Source organism: Scyliorhinus canicula, chromosome 6 (genome assembly GCF_902713615.1).
Source record: "Scyliorhinus canicula chromosome 6, sScyCan1.1, whole genome shotgun sequence".
NCBI classification, from domain to species: Eukaryota; Metazoa; Chordata; class Chondrichthyes; order Carcharhiniformes; family Scyliorhinidae; genus Scyliorhinus; species Scyliorhinus canicula.
The window spans coordinates 217,212,321-217,229,344 of record NC_052151.1 but is presented as its reverse complement, the minus strand read 5'-3'; the positions used below and the strand labels follow the sequence as shown (position 1 = coordinate 217,229,344).

General features: G+C 48.6%; 1 protein-coding gene across 1 annotated transcript; it reads right to left on the bottom strand.

Annotated features, from left to right (window-relative positions):
• Positions 1-4,396: 4,396 nt before the first annotated feature.
• LOC119968018 (probable G-protein coupled receptor 139) lies at positions 4,397-5,278 on the bottom strand. The gene has a single exon (XM_038801120.1). It carries the CDS (start codon positions 5,276-5,278, stop codon positions 4,397-4,399), a length of 882 nt encoding a protein of 293 aa, XP_038657048.1.
• Between the last annotated feature and the right edge of the window lie 11,746 nt (positions 5,279-17,024).

Sequence of the window (17,024 nt, the reverse complement as noted above, 5' to 3'; positions counted from 1 at the left end):
TCGGGCGTCGTTGTACGCGGACGACCTGTTGTTGTCTGTGCCAGGCCCCTTGTAGAGTATGGGTAGAACCATGAGAATATTGTAGTGGTTTGGGGATTTCTCTGGATATAATTTAAGTTTCGGCGAGAGTGAGGGGTTTCCGGTGAACATGGCGGGGAGGGGGTTCAACTGGGAGATGTTGCCGTTCAAGGCAACAAGGGACAGGTTTAGGGATTTGGGGATTCAGGCGAGGAGGGAATGGGCTACAATGCACAGGTGGAATTTGACAACTTTGGAGGAGATGAGGGCAGATTTTAAGAGATGGGATATGTTGCACCTGACACTAGCTGGGAGGGTGCAGATGGTAAAGCTAAATATGCTGCCAAGGTTCCCGTTTGTTTTCCAGACCTTCTTGATCTGTCTTCCGGAAGTTGCAGACAGTAATCCGGGAGTTCATATGGGCGGGGAGGTGACACATGTAGAGATGGCCCTGTTACAGATGCAGAATATAAAGGGGGGCTGGCATTACCAAACTAATGTGGAGAATGTGAGGCAATGGGGAACGAGGTGGAGTGGTTCAAGATGGAGGAGGATTCCTGTTTGGGATACAGTCTGACGATTATGGTGTCAGCTCTGCTGCCGTTATCTCCGGGAACGTAGTAGGAGGTGCCCGGTTCTTCTGTTGACGGTCTGGTTGTGGAGTCAGTCGAGGAAACAGTTTAATTTGAAGTCATGTCGGTGTTGACAGCAGTGTGTTGGAAATACAGGCGAGATAGATGGAATGCACGGGAAATGGAGGGATGCAGGGCTGGTGAATGTGAGGGACATGTACTCAGGATAGATGTTTGCAGGTCTGGATAAGTTGTGGGAGAGGTTTGAGCTACGGAGGGGGAGCCCATATAGACATCTGCAGGTGTGGGACTTTGTGCGAATAGAGTGGAGGGCTTTTCCCAGACAGCCGGACTGCTCCTTGTTGGAGCAACTGCTGCTCCCAGACGAGTTGGGAGATGGTAGGATTTGGCATATATACAGTGGTTGGGGGAGCGGGTGGCGGGGGGGGGGGGGGGGAGGTGGGAGCGCAAGAGGTGACGACCAAGAACAAATAGGAGGAGGAGTTGGGCGAAAATTGTCTGGGGACTATGGTGCGAGGCGATGTGGAGGGTGAATTCTATCTCCTCCTGCCATGAGGATGAGTTTGATTCAGTTTAAGGTCGTGCAAAGCGGTGACTGATGATTGACAGAAGAGAGGGTCAGGTTGTGCACATCATACCCACATGTTCAGGGATTGCTGGACGTTAGAGAGATTCTGGGAAGTGGAGTTTGTGACACTATTTAAGATTGTGGGGGTGGAGATCAGGACGGAGCCAATGGTGACAATGTCTGCGGTGTCGAATGTACCGGAGCTTCTGGAGTGGAAGGGTACCTTGTCTGACTCTCTTCGGTTGGAGAAGATTAGGTTTAGGTTGAGGGGGTCAGAGGAGGGCTTCATGGCAATGTATGCGGAACTGTTTGTTGTTGGGGGGGGGGGGGGGAGGCGCGAGGGGGGGGGGGGGGGGGTAGGGCTGGAAGCGGGATGGGAGGTCAGGGCTTAAAAAGGGGAAAATTGTCCATACTGCGGACTGTGATTTGGTGGAGTGTGTACTGTATACGTTGCTGTTTTAAACATGTTTTGATTAAAGTGCATAAAAACAAAAGATCAGAGCTGAACTATTTTCCCAAAATGCCTGATGCCTTAGCTCCAGGCAGCAATGACATAATCTTTCCAAGCTGAAATGCAATGAACACCACAGCAAATCCCATTACTCCAAACAAAATTTAACGTCCAAACGTTTACATTTGTTTCGTCTCCCCCACCTTTCAAACCAGGATTATTTTGAAACAAGACTGCAGCAGTCACACACACACTAACCCAGACCTTTAATGCTTACTGCACCAAGTACCCGTAATACATCCAACATCCCTATATTCATCACAATACTAAATCTGGACGTGTTTAGTTAGAAAGGGAACATCATACCCTTTCTTTGAGGTCTCGGGACAATCAGCGACCCCGACCCTTAATTATTCATTTCCATCCCTTTGGAGATTACCAAAGAGTATTGGAAGAGGTGAGTTTAGAGCCGCATGATTTGTAGCCTTTGATCTGATCTTGTAGCTGCAGTATTTATATGGTTAGTCCAGTTCGGGTTCTTATAACCGCCATGATTTAGTGATGGTCACGCCATCGAAAGCCAAGGAGCGATGTTTGGATTCTCTCTAATTCAAGATGCTCATTGCTTGACACTTGTGAGGCACGAATGTTATTTGCAACTTGTCAGCCCAAATCTGGATATTGTCCAGGTCTTGCTGCATTTGCACGTGGACTGCGTCAGTGTCTGACAAGTCGCGAATGGTACTGGACATTGTGCAGTCATCAGTAAACATCCCCACTGTTGATATTATATTGGATGAAAGGTCATTGATGAAGGAGCTAAAGATGGTTGGGCCGAGGACACGGCCCTGAGGAGCTCCTCTGGTAAAGTCCTGGGACAGAGATGACGACCTCCAATAACAAGAACCATCTTACTTTCTCCTCGTTATGACTCGAGCAGTGTAGAGGTTTCCCTCTGAATCCCATTGACCCCAGGTTAGCTGGGTCTCCTTGAGACTATTCACGACGAAATGCAATCTTGGTGTCAAGGGCAGATGCACTCACCTCACCTCAGATATTCAGCTTTTTTGTCCGTGTTTTAACCAAGACTGGAATGAGATCAGCAGCAGAGTGACCTGGTGGAACCAAAACTGATCATCAGTGAGCACTTTATTGCCACTTAAGTGCTGCTTGATGGCAATGTTCAAGACCCCTTCAACGTCTTTGCTGATGATGGACAGTAGACTGAGAAGACGGTAATTGGCTGGTTGGGTTTCCCCTGTTTCGTGTACAGGACACACCTCTGCAATTTTCCACATTGCCAGGTAGATGTTAGTGTTGTAGCTCTACTGGAACAGCTTGGCTAGGGGCTGGGAATCTCTGGAGCCCAAATCTTGCGTACTATTCCGTGATATTGTCAGGATGCCTGGTGTTTGCGGTATCCAGTGCATTCAGCTGTTACTTGATTTCATGTGAGGTGCATCAAATGGTCTGAAAATTGGCATCTGTGATGCTGGGAATCTCTGGAAGAGATCGAGATGGATCATCCACTCTGCACTTCCGTCTGAAGATTCGTGCAAATGCTTCAACCTCCTCTTTTGCACAGATGTGCTGGGATCCTCCATCACTGAGGATGTGGATATTTGTGGTGCTTCCGCCACCAGTGAGTTGTTTACTTCTCCACCACCATTCACGGCTGGATGGGACAGGGCTGCAGAGCTTATATCTGATCCGTTCCTTGTGGGATTTCTTATCTCTGTCTGTCACATGCTGCTTATGTTGTTTCACATGCAAATTATCTGTTGTAGCTTCAGGTTGACACCTATTCCTTTTGGTATATCTGGAGCTGCTCTTAGCATGCCTTCTTATACTCTTCATTGATTCAGGTCTGATCCCCTCACTTGGTGGTAATTATAGATTTGGGTCTGTGCCAGGCCATGCGGCGAGACTGTGGCAGAGGACAGTTCTGCTGCTACCAAAGTGCCTCACGGATGCCCATTCCAGAGCTGGTGGATGCGTTCTGAATCTATCCCATAGAGCAGGAAGGTGGTGCTGTTCGCAGCAATGAATGCAGAAGAATCCTACAATCGGGGATGCTTCAACATCAAATGGATTATGACGCTATCGGGGAACAGAAAACTGGGAATACCAAGCGTCTGTCCACTGGATATGTGAAATCATGAACATTTTACACAGTTATGGAAACAGCGCCACAGCCGACGTCGACTGTATGCAATGCAATAACAATTATCGGTTGCCAGGCATCCTGGAGCTGAGTGATCGGATCAACAACAGGCGGAGGCCCCCTTATGGCCTGTCCTTGGGTTCTGTGGTTCTGTGCTACCAGCAGCATTCCTCAGAGACAGCTGCTGATAAGGGATGTCCCGCTGAATAAGCCATTCCCATGTATGTGCCTGGGAACTAACAACGTTTCACAAATGGTCAAGTCCGTTAGCCATGCACCCCATGATGCCTCACTGACTGCTATGTTTCACTTTGAAGCAGGTTTTAGGATTAAATGGGATTATTAGTGTGTATTATGGCATATGTGTTAGTATGTGTGTATAATTAGTTAGTGTGTGTGCATTGTTGCTGTGTGTTTGTGAGCAGTGTGTGTCGATAGTTTGTGAATGGATATCCCTCCTGCAGGGATGGATGGATGGACGATCAGATGACTTGCCTGTGTTGATGGCTCATTGAGGTTTTGAATCCTCCAGGCCCTTTCTTTTCCTTCCTCCGGTGGTCCCCTCCTGCTCTATAGATTGGATCATTGAGCTGCTTTCAATGTTATCGTTTATTAATCAAATTAATAATTGATGTAACTGGATATTTCACCGCGCTCTTTAACTGGTCTCTGAATTGGGACTGAGTCACCACATAAATAAATGTGTTTGTGCAGCAACTTAAATCCCGCAGCATATATGCAATTTTTTCAAAGTTATAGTAAGAATCATCATCTAACCCATCTGCAGCATCAAAGAAATATAAAAGGTACACCAACCACAGAAGTATAAAGCTGCCGGATATGCTGAAGAGTAAAACAATAAACTTCTTTCTGCTCTCCATCTCTGGGTCACTCTGATTCTCTCCCTTGCTCTGGCCCCTCAGTCCCTTACGGACTCGACTAGTCACTAAAATGTGTCTGACTGTCAGAACGTTAAGCAACATAATTAACCCGAATGGTATCAATGGGGTTAAAGCCTTTTCAAACATTCTGAATCCAATCCATCTCGGGTCAGTAAAATAGCTTCGCTTATTAGAACAGTCAATTGGTACATTGTCGATGATCTTCCTAGGTTTAAATCTGAAGTACATTGGAATGTTTTTTAAACAGAGCAAAATCCCGGTTGTTGCTAGAATCACGGCCGCAGTTTTCTTGGTGCAATATTTATATTTCAGCTTCTGCCAACAAATGGCAACAAATCGATCAAAAGTGAAAGCGACGGTGAACCAGACAGAACAATCTAAGGCTGCACGGATAAGAACATATTGAACACGACACACAGGAGTGATGTACAGGAAATTGAAATCGAAATAATAATAATTGATTCGCCGAGTGATAACCTCAGTAATAATGACCAGGAGATCCGCCCCCGACATTGCCACCAGGTATCGAGTGGTGCAGGTGGAGAGGCCGCAATTTCCACGGGACAGGATCACGATTGCCATTCCGTTAACTGAAGGATGAAGAAGGAAGAATAGAGTAGAAATTACTGACAGTAATTCTCCGTTTCTGAGCAGAGGCATCATGGAATTTAACATCAATAAATTGTGGATGACGATCGGCTCGGAGGCTACTCAATCTCAACCATTGCCTCAGCAACCATCCATTATGCAATTTCCAGTTACCCCAGTAACCAAACATTCAAAATCCACTCATTCGCAGAACCATCCTTGGGGAAGGAGTTTAATCAGCACCATAAAGTTTTGTCATCAACTCTACTTGGAATAAGAGTTAGATGATTCCCCACACTGAATACAATTGTACAATGACAGAATGTCCAGGAATTGCATGTCACTGCAGCCGGGTGTTGACTCCAGTTAATTACCCACACTCGGGGCAATTTTATATTGACAAATACCCAACATGGTCACCAGGGTCAGGTCTTCTACTTCAGTTCGTCACATACACTCGGTCTAACATATGTTAACGGATAACCTTGGTGAGACCAAGTTTCTTGGTTTAATGTTTGATTCAACAGGATACCACATTGTGCTAAATGCAACAACAATGTAATCACACAGAGAGTCGTCGAGCTAGAAAATGTGTATACGATATATAATTGCAGAGATGATCCAGGAAATGTAATGAATACACTTTACTTTCTGGACGAATGAATGAAAATAAACTTTGTACCTGATACCTTTCTGACAACGTCCCAGGCATCACTACCACTATTCCTGGATATGTCCTGTCTCACCAGCAGGACAGACCCAGGGGAGGTGGCAGCACAGTGGTATACATTCGGGAGGGTTTCCCTGGGATTCTTCAACATCGACTCTCTAACCCATGAAGTCTCACGGCTTCAGGTTAAAGATGGGCAAAGATACCTCCTGCTGATTACCACATTCCAGTCGCCATCAGCTGATGAATCAGTGCAGCTTCATGTTGAACACCACTTGGAGGAAGCACTGAGGGTGGTAAAGAAACAGGATATGCTCTGAGTGGGGGCCTTCCATTTCCAACATCAAGAGTGGCTGTATAGTAGCACCACAGACCGAGCTGGCCGGGTCCAAAAAAACATAGCTGTGGACTGGGATTGCAGCAGGTAGTGAGGGGTCAAACAAGAGGGAAAACATACCTGACCCCATCCTCACCAATCTGCATGCTGCAGATGTATCTGTCTACAGCAGTATTGGTAGAAATTACCACTGCACAGTCCTTGTGGAGACAAAGTCCCATCTTCACATTGAGGATACCCTGCATCATGATCCGTGGCATTACCACCGTGCTAAATGGGATAGACTTCAAACAGAGCATGCAACGCCAAGACACGGTATCCGTGAGGCGCTATGAAACATCAGCAAAATTGCATTCAGCCACAGTTTTCAAACCGATGGCCAGGCATATCTCGCACGCTACCATTACCAGCAAGACAGGGGATCAACCCTGGTTCAATGAAGAATGCAGGAGAGCATGCCAGAAGCAACATTAGACATTCCGAAAGAGGAAATGTCAACCTGATAAAGCTACAGCACGGGACCAATGGTGTGCCAAACAGTATAAGCAGCAAGTAATAGACAGCTCACTGATTCCCCAATAAAGCCATTGGATCTAAGCTCTCTAGTCCGGCCATATCCAGCTGTGGACGCAGAGGCTCCACAAACATGCGCATCCTCAATGATGTAGGAGACCAGCACACATATACAAATGACAATGTTGACGCATTTGCAACAATCTTCAGATAGAAGTGCCAAGTGGATGATCCATCTCGGTCATCTCCGGTGGTCCCCAGCATCACAGATGTCAGTCTTTAGGCAATACGATTCACTCCACGTGATATCAAGTAATGGCTGAAGGCACTGGATGCTGCAAAGGCTATGGGCCCTGACAATATCCCCTCAATAGTGCTGAAGACTTGTGCTCCAGGAATTGCCGCGCCCCTCGCCAAGCTGCTTCAATACAACTACAATACTGGCATCTAACGGCAAGGTGATACATTGTCCAGGTGTTTCTGTGCCAAGAAACAGGCAAATGCAACCCAGCCAATTTCAGCCCTTAAATATATTTTCCATCATCAACACATTGCTGGAAGGAGACATCAACAGTGCTTTCAAGCAGCACTTACTCAGCAATAATCTGCCCACGGATGCTTGGTTTGGGTTCCGCAGGGTCACTCAGCTCCTGACCTCATTACAGCCTTGGTTGAAACATGGAGAAAAGAGCTGAATGCCACAGGTGATAGAGACTGCCGTAGACATCAAGCAGCATTTTACCGACCATGACATCAAAGTGCCTAGATAAACAGGAGTGAATGTGTATCAGGGGGGAAACACTCCGCTGGTTGGTGTCATACCTGGCATAAAAGAAAATGTTTGTGGTGGTCGGAGTTTAATCCTCTCTGCTCCGGGACATCACTGCAGGAGATCCTCAGGGTAGTATTGTAGAAGCCATGTATTTCTAATACACCTAATATAGGCAAAAGATAGTTGTTTAGCGTCAATATCAAGCCCCAGTTTTAAATTAAGGATTAAAAACACATATTCTGCAATTTCATTTACAAGACAGCATGACACAGCAATAATAATTTTCCCGAACAGAACTTTTAAATACATAATTTAAAAAAGAAACACAGAAGTCTGATAAAACCAGCACTTTTCACTTCATTTCTCCAAGGACAATGGCTGAATCCAGGGGTGACGAGAGCCCAGTAACATGAAGGCGCTATCTGTTTGCCTGAGCAAATACAATTTTATCTGTGATTGTTTGAAAGTTCAATTGTCTACAAATTGCCTGTTGGTGAGCCATATGATAGCTGGACTTTAAAATGAATCAATAGAAGACAAATAAAACAATTCCTATTTGCACAGAACAAGTTTTAACTCAAATTTCTACTGAGTTCCACGAATCGCAAAGTGATGCTGGTAACCGAATGGTTAAATCCATCAAGTGTCCTCGGCCTAACAATCTTCAGATTCTTCATCAATGACCTTACTTACATCGTAAGGTTAGAAGTGGAAATGTTTACAGATGACTTCACAATGTTCATCACAATTCCAGACTGCTCAACCAAAGAAGCACTTCATGTCCAAACGCAGAAAGTACCGGACAATATCCAGGCTTGGGCTGACAAGTGACAAGCAACATTCGTGCCACACAAGTGCCAGGCAATGGCCATCTCCTCCAGGAGAGGATCTAACCACCACCTCCTGACACTGAATGGTATCACTACCGCTCATTCCGGCACAATAAACATCCCGGGGGTTACCATTGATCAGAAATTGACTGGACCAGCCATATTAATATTGTGGCTACCAGGGCTGATCAAAGAGTGGGAATCCGACGGCCAGCAAACTCACCTCCTGCCCCCACCCCCCCCACCCTCAAAGTTTGTCCACCATGGCACAAGTCAGGAGTGTGATGGTAGTCTCTCCACTTGCCTGGATGAGTGCAGCTCCAACAACACTCATGAAACTCAACACCTTCCAGGGCAAAGCAGCCTGCTTGATTTCTCCCCATTCCACAAATATACAAACCCTCCACCACCGACGAACAGTGGCCGCCGTGTGTACCATCTACAAGATTCACTGCAGTAACTCACTAAGGCTCCTTAGACAGCACCTTCCAAACACACGACCACTATCATCTAGAAGAACAAGAGCAGCAGATTCCTGGGAACCCCACGACCTGGAGGTTCCTCTCCAAGTCACTCACCATCCTGACTTGGAAATATACCGCCGTTCCTTCACTGTCGCTGGGGAGACGTCCTGGAACTCCCTCCCTAACAGCACGGTGAATGTACCGACACCTACCTCAAGGACTGCAGCGGTTCAAGAAGGCAACTCACCACCACCTTCTGAAGGGAAACCAGGGATGGGCAAAAAGTGCTGGTCTAACCAGCGACACCCACATCCTGTAAATGAATAAAATAAATAATATTCCGATTGAATGTGACATGATTATCCACCGAAAAATACCACAAGCAACCTGATGCATAGATTTACTCAGGATAATGGACTTTCAACACTTACCAGGAACACCAACTATGGCAAGGATCATATAGAATATTTTCCTGACCCATTGAATTGGTCGATGCATTTTCTGTGTGAAGTGAATCCGTTCCTTGATCCAGCAGACAATGTTTCTGAAGTAAGATGTGAGGTGATACTTTCCCAAAACACTAACTTTATACATTCGAGATTCTCCAGAGAGGTAGTGACGATGCAATATTATTCAAATTGATGTTTTTCTTAAACTTTAAACAATCAAATTACAATCCTTGGGTTAATTCCCAGTTGGGAATTTGCGAGGTTCTAAGACTGAATTAAACAACAACCTACCTCATAAACTGCTCAAGTATGATTACATTACATATTAAATTATAATTGGAAGCTGTGTTAAACAGCGGTAGAAGTGTTCCTTAGTCTCATATTGTTTCAGAGATGACATTCACTCTGACTGACCATTCACAAATTAAATCATTAATGTCAGAGTGTTCCTTCAGAAACTCTGTACTCTGGAATGTAACTGTGCAATTTAGCTGGGGCAATTCGATTCAATAATTAATTGAATGAAAATCGCACAGAATGTTTATCAATCTGCAGTTGGTCATTTGGGGTCAAATAGCTGCAAGATCAGCTCAACGAATCTCAATGCTTCGTCTCCTCGTCATTGTTCTGCAAATCGCCTCTCCTGTTACTTATTCAATTTGCTTCTGATTTGAATCTGGCTTCGCCACACTCACGGACTGCACATTTCAGATACTAACCATGTGCCCTGTTAAACTGTATTTCGCTCATTCAGCTGTTGATTCTATGGCCAATCACATTAACCCTGTGTCCTTTGGTTCTTGACACGCCTGCCTTTGTGAATATCTCTGTCCCGTTAAACCCCACCACTATTCTGAACAAATCTATCAAATCTCATCTCAACTTTCTCTTTTCGACGGAGAACAATTCCAGTTACTTTAATCCCTACACGTGACTGAGGGTCAGCTGTCCAGGAAATTTCTCTGAATCAATATCGACTCTGTTATAAAACCCTCGCATCGTCCCTCAATATCGAGTCCAGAATTAGCCAAAATGTTCAATCTGTCTCTATCTCTCCTCGGCTCAGAGCAACATAGGTTCCAGATGCCACCTCGTTATACGGAGAAACACACAAAGAAAATACAAAAAGCGTGAGGCCATTCGGCCCTTCGTGCCTGCTACGCCATTCATTGTGGTCATGAATGATCATCAAGTTCAATATTCTGATCCTGCCTTCCCTCCATACCCCTTGATTCCTTAAGCCACGAGCATACCTAATTCCTTCTTGGAATTATATAACGTCTTGGCCTCAACTACTTTCTGTGGTAGTGAGGTTCCACAGATTCACCAGTCTCTGGGTGAAGACAACGCTCGTTAGCTCAGACCTAAAATGTTTACCCCTCATCCTCAAAATGTGACACCTAGTGCTGGACAACCCTGTTTAGCACAGGGCTAAATCGCTGGCTTTGGAAGAGACCAAGCAGGCCAGCAGCATGGTTCAATTCCAGTAAAAGCCTCCCCGAACAGGCGCCGGAATGTGGCGACTAGGGGCTTTTCACAGTAACTTCATTGAGTCTTACTCGTGACAATAAGCGGTTTTCATTTTCCATCGGCAACATTCTATCTGAATCCCCACCTGTATTTTCGATACATTCATGATTGCATTTGTGTCAATTTCCCCTTAGACACTGAGCATGAAAATGGAACAGTGAGTTCCATTTACTTGGCTCCACTTCTTGCACCCAGTCCATCTTTGAATCTTCCCTTCACTTCTTTGTCTCCAATTCAGTGGATCGACTGTGCAGACATATTTACTGGAATTCCCACATCCAACTTTTTTGCAAAAAATATTTTTGTTGAAGGCATTTTTCTTATTTACAAAAAGACAAAAGACAAACCTGGGCAATAGTTCAGCAAACTTACAACTCACTCTCACAGTCTATCCACTCCTCCACCACCACACTCCAATCCTCACCCCTCCGTCTGACCAAACCCACCTCATTCTTTTGCTTTCCCCCCGAAACAAAACAAAACACTCATTCTCCCCTTTCCCCCACACCCCGCCCCCAGACCCCGCCTCTGCTGACACATGCATTCATTTTAAAGAAGTGAATAAACTGCTTCCACCTCAGGGTCAACTCCTCTTCCACTCCATGTGTGGCGATCTGAACTCTTTCCAGGTGCAAAGATTCTGCCAGCTCCATTACCCAATCCGTCGCCTTTGGCGGCTCCCAGTCCCCGCAACTCAACAAAATCTGTCTCCGGGCTATCGGGGAGGCAAAGGCCTAGACACCGGACACTCTCCCCATCTGAACTGCCACATCTTCTGACACTCCGATTATCGTCAGCTCCGGGCTCGGAGCCACCCCGATGTTCAGAATTTCGGACATTACATCTGGTAACCCTATCCAAAACCCTCACAAACTCGAATACATCCAAAACATTTGCAACAGATTCACCACTCCTCTACCCTCAACATACCGCACGCACCCATCTTCCACCCGCGAAAGAATCGGGTCAGCCTCTAGACCGTCATGTGTGCTCTGTCCACCACCTTAAATGGGATGAGGCTTAACCTCGCACTCAACGAGGAGGCATTCACCCTCCACAGGGATTCCTTCCACACCCCACCCCCAACTCCATCCCAACTGTTCCTCCCACTGGCATCTGACATCCTCCCTATCCATCAGCTCCCCACATATATCCAGCATCACCCCTCCCCAGTGTCATCTCCGGACAGCGTCTTGTCTTGCAACACCGGAGGTAACAGCTGCAGAAAGGACGGCACCTCTTTTATAACAATGTCCATCACCTGCAGGTACCTGAACCTGGTTCCCTTCGGCAAGTGAGAAATCTCCTCCAGGCCGGCAAACCTTCCTCCCATAAACAAATACCTGAAGTACTCTGTCCCCACCTGCCACCACCTCCGGAAACTCGTGTGCAGCCCCGCTGTCGCCCACAGAGGCATGTCTTCCCATTCCCTACACTGGTTCCAAACCCTCAACAGCGAAACCACCTCCGAAATCATGGAGTGTCGGAGCGACAGGAATGACAGGGGTGCCGGCAACAGTGCCCTCAAACTGGTCTCCCCCTGGGATCTTTCTTGCCCACAAAAACCTCAACAGTGACCTCAAACTGATCTCCCTCTGGGACCTTTCCTTCCCACACCAACCTCAACAGTGCCCTCAAACTGGTCTCCCCCGGGGCCTTTCCTGCCCACACCAACCTCAAACTCACCCCATTCACCATTCTAGGAACAAAATGGGGAGGTTGTGAAGGGTGAACACAAACTTGGACAGCATCGTCATTTTCACCGTCTGTATTCACCCTGCCAAAGTCAAGGGCAACACATTCCACCTCGTGAAGACCGCCTCCATCCCTCCACCAATTGTGCCAGGTTTGCCTCATGCAGCTGGGCCGAAGTCACCAGCACCTGTAACCCGAAAGAACAGAAACTCACCCTTAGGACGCGGAACAGCAACTCCTCCAGCCTCATCTCCCCAACCCGGCATTTTTCCGGAATTCGTCACTTTTCCCCATTTTCAATTTATATCCCGGGAAACGGTCAAATTCCCCCAGGATTCCCAGAATCCTCTCAAAACGCCCCACCCTGTCAGATATGTGCACAATAGCACTGTTCCTTCCCAGCTCCAGGGTCCCAGGTCCTATTCCCCGCTGGGTCACTGTCTGTGCGGAGTCTGCACGTTCTCCCCGTGTCTGCGTGGGTTTCCTCCGTGTGCTCCGGTTTCCTCCCACAGTCCAAAGATGTGCAGGATAGGTGGATTGTAGAGGATAAATTGCTCTTTGACTGCAAAAGGCATGGGGTTTCTGGGTTCTGAGGATCGGTGGAGGCATGGGGTTAATTAGTGTGGCCTTTGCAAAGACCGGTACAGAGTCGATGGGCCGAACAGCCTCCTTCTGCACTGTAAATTCGATGAATTGTTAAAAAATATAATTTTATTGGAATTTTTTGAAAAATGTATATCAACAGAACAATAATAACAATAACAATAATAAACATCCCCCGGCACCCGTAACAACGCATATAACAACCCCTCCCCCCCAAACCTAATAAACAACAAAATAAATTATCAATAAGCAAATTAACTGAAACACTATCCCTCTATTCCCCCCTCCCCCCGGGTTGCTGCTGCTGTTGACCTAGTTCCTTATCGTTGAGCCAGAAAGTCGAGGAAAGGCTGCCACCTCCTAAAGAACTCTTGTACCGACCCCCTCAGGGCGAATTTGACCCTCTCCTGCTTAATGAATCCCGCCATGTCATTGATCCAGGTCTCCATGCTCGGATGTCTCGCATATTTCCACTGCAGCAAGCTCCTCCGCCGGGCTACTAGGAACGCAAAGACCAAAACATCGGCCTCTTTCGCCTCCACCCCAACCCCAAAAATCGCGAGTCCCCAGCCTGGCTTGACCATGGATCATACCACCCTCGACACCGTCCTCGCCACCGCCTTCCAGAACTCCTCCAGTACCGGACATGCCGAGAACATATGGGCATGGTTCGCTGGACTCACCTGACTCACCTGTCTTCGCCCCCAAAAAACTTCCTCATCCAAGACCCGGACATGTGGGTCCGGTGCAGCACCTTGAACTGGATGAGGCTAAGCCGCGCACATGAAGAGGAGGAGTTCACCCTCTCCAGGGCGTCCGCCCATGTCCCCTGCTCTATCTGTTCCCGCAGATCCCCCTCCCACCTAGTCTTCAGCTCCTCTACCGACACCTCCTCCACCTCCTGCATCACCTGGTAGATGTCAGACGTCTTCCCATCCCCGACCCACACCCCCGAAAGCAACCCATTCCTTACACCCTGTGGGTGCAGCGAGGGGAACCCCTCCACGTGCCGCCTAGCAAATGCCTTGACCTGAAGGTACCTGAACATATTCCCCGGGGGGGGAGATCAAACTTCTCCTCCAGTTCACCCAGGCTCGCAAACTTCCCGTCAATGAACATGCCTCCCAACTTCCTAATGCCCGCCCTGTGCAACCACAGGAAGCCGCCATCCATGTTACCTAGGACAAACCGGTGGTTCCCGTCGCAGCGGGGCCTCTACCGAGCCCCCCACATCCCCCCTGTGTCACCTCCACTAACCCCAAATCTTGAGGGTAGCCGCCACCACCGGGCTCGTAGTGTACCTCGTTGGACGGAGTGGCAACGGCGCCATTACCAGTGCCTTCAGGCTCGTGCCTCCACGGACGCCTTCTCCATCCATTTCCATGCTGCCCTCTCCCCATCCATTACCCACTTACGTACCATCGAGACGTTAGCCGCCCAATAGTACCCAGAGAGGTTGGGCAGCGCCAACCCCCCTCTATCCCTGCTCCGCTCCAAAAAGACCCTCCTTACCCTCGGAGTCCCGTGGCACCCAAACAAATCCCAGAATGCTGCTGTTCACCCTCCAAATAAAGGCCCTCGGAATGAAAATGGGGAAGCACTGAAACAAAAACAAAAACCTCGGGAGCAGCGTCATTTTAACGGACTGTCCTCTACCCGCCAATGACAACGGCAGCATGTCCCACCTTTTAAATTCCTCCACCATCTGCTCCACCAACCTAGTAAAATTAAGCTTGTGCAGAGTCCCCCAGCTCCTAGCCACCTGAACCCCCAGGTACCTAAAACTCCTCACTGCCCTCTTTAGCGGGAGCCTACCAATCCCCTCCTCCTGATCTCGCTGGTATACAACAAACAGCTCACTCTTGTCCAGGTTCAATTTATAGCTCGAGAAACTCCCAAACTCAGCAAGAATCTCCATCACCTCCGGCATTCCCCCCACCTGGTCTGCTACATACAGCAGCAAGTCGTATGCATACAGCGACACTCGGTGCTCCTCCCCACCTCGCACCAAACCCCTCCACCTCCCCGACTACCTGAGAGCCATGGCAAGAGGCTCAATTGCCAACGCAAAAAGCAAGGGGGACAGAGGGCAGCACTGCCTCGTCCCACGGTGGAGCATGACGTACTCGGACCTTCTCCCATTTGTCACTACACTGGCCAACGGGGCCTCGTACAGCAACCTCACCCATTTAGGAAACCCCACCCCAAACCCGAACCTCTCCAACACCTCCCACAAATACCCCCACTCAACCCTGTCAAAGGCCTTCTCCGCATCCAATGCCACCACAATCTCCGCCTCTCCTTCTGCTGCCGGCATCATTATCTCATTTAGCAGCCTTCGCACGTTAGTGTTCAAATGCCTCCCCTTTACAAATCCCGTCTGATCCTCATGTACCACCCCCGGCACTCATTTCTCTATTCTAGTGGCCAAGATCTTCGCCAGCAACTTGGCGTCCACATTCAGCAGTGAAATTGCCCTGTATGATCCGCACTGCAAGGGGTCCTTATCACGCTTCAGGATCAGGGAAATAAGGGGGCAAAAAACCACCCCCCTTGTGCCTCGTTAAAGGTACTAATCAACAGGGGGCCCAACAGGTCCGCGTATTTCTTATAAAATTCAACCGGGAACCCATCCGTTCCCGGCACCTTCCCCGACTGCATGTGGCCAATCCCTCTGACCAGCTCCTCCTACTCGATCGGTGTCCCCAGTCCATCCACCTGCTCCTCCTGCACCCTTGGGAATCGCAGCCTATCCAAAAAGCTCTCCATTCACCCTCCCACGACCGGTGGCTCCGACTGGTACAGTTCTCTGCAGAAGGTCCTAAAAACCTCATTGACCTCTGCCCCCTGCCACACCACATTCCCACCCCTATCCTTCACTCCACCAATCTCCCTAGCCGCGTCCCGCTTACGAAGCTGATGTGCCAGCATCCTGCTCGCCTTCTCTCCATACTCGTAGACTGCTCCCTCCGCCTTCCTCCACTGTGTCTCCGCCTTTCTGGTGGGCAATAAATCAAACCTGGCCTGCAGGCTACGCCGCTCCCCCAGCAATCCCTCCTCCGGGGCCTCCCCGTACCTCCTATCTACACTCAACAGCTACCCCACCAGTCTCTCCCTCTCCCTCCTCTCCCCCTCTCCCTATGGGCTCGGATGGAGATCAGCCCCCCCTAGTCACTGCCTTCAGAGCCTCCCACACAATCCCCACCTGGACCTCCCCAGTATCATTGACCTCGAGGTACCTCTCGATACATCCCCGGACCCTCCTACATACCTCCTCATGAGCCAACAACCCCACATCCAGATGCCAAAGCGGGCGCTGATCCCGCACCACCCCATCTCCAGATCCACCCAATGCGGAGCATGGTCCGAAATCGCAATAGCCGAATACTCGGCCTGCTCCACCCTCGGGACCAGTCCCCTACTCAGAACAAAGAAATCAATGCAGGAATAAACCCTGTGCACATGGGAGAAAAAAAGAGTACTCCCGAGCCCTCGGCCTCCCAAACCTCCAGGGATCTACCCCTCCCATCTGGTCCATAAACCCCCTCAACACCTTGGCCGCCGCCGGCCTCCTGCCTGTCCTTGAACTAGAACGATCCAGTAGGGGATCCTGCACCGTATTGGTCCCCCTCATGATCAAGCCCCCCACCTCCAGGCCAGGAATGTGGCCCAACATACGCCGCATGAAACCAGCATCATCCCAATTTGTGGCGTACACATTCACCAACACCCCCCCTCTCCCCCTGCAGCTTACCGCTCACCATCACATATCTGCCGCCACTATCAGCCACCAACTCAGACGTCTCAAACACCACCCTCTTCCCCACCAGGATCGCCACCCCCCGATTCTTCGGGTCGAGCCTTGAATGGAAAACCT

Excerpts from the sequence above, each read along its gene's own strand:
- LOC119968018 (XM_038801120.1), bottom strand. The coding sequence starts at position 5,278 with ATGGCAATCGTGATCCTGTCCCGTGGAAATTGCGGCCTCTCCACCTGC.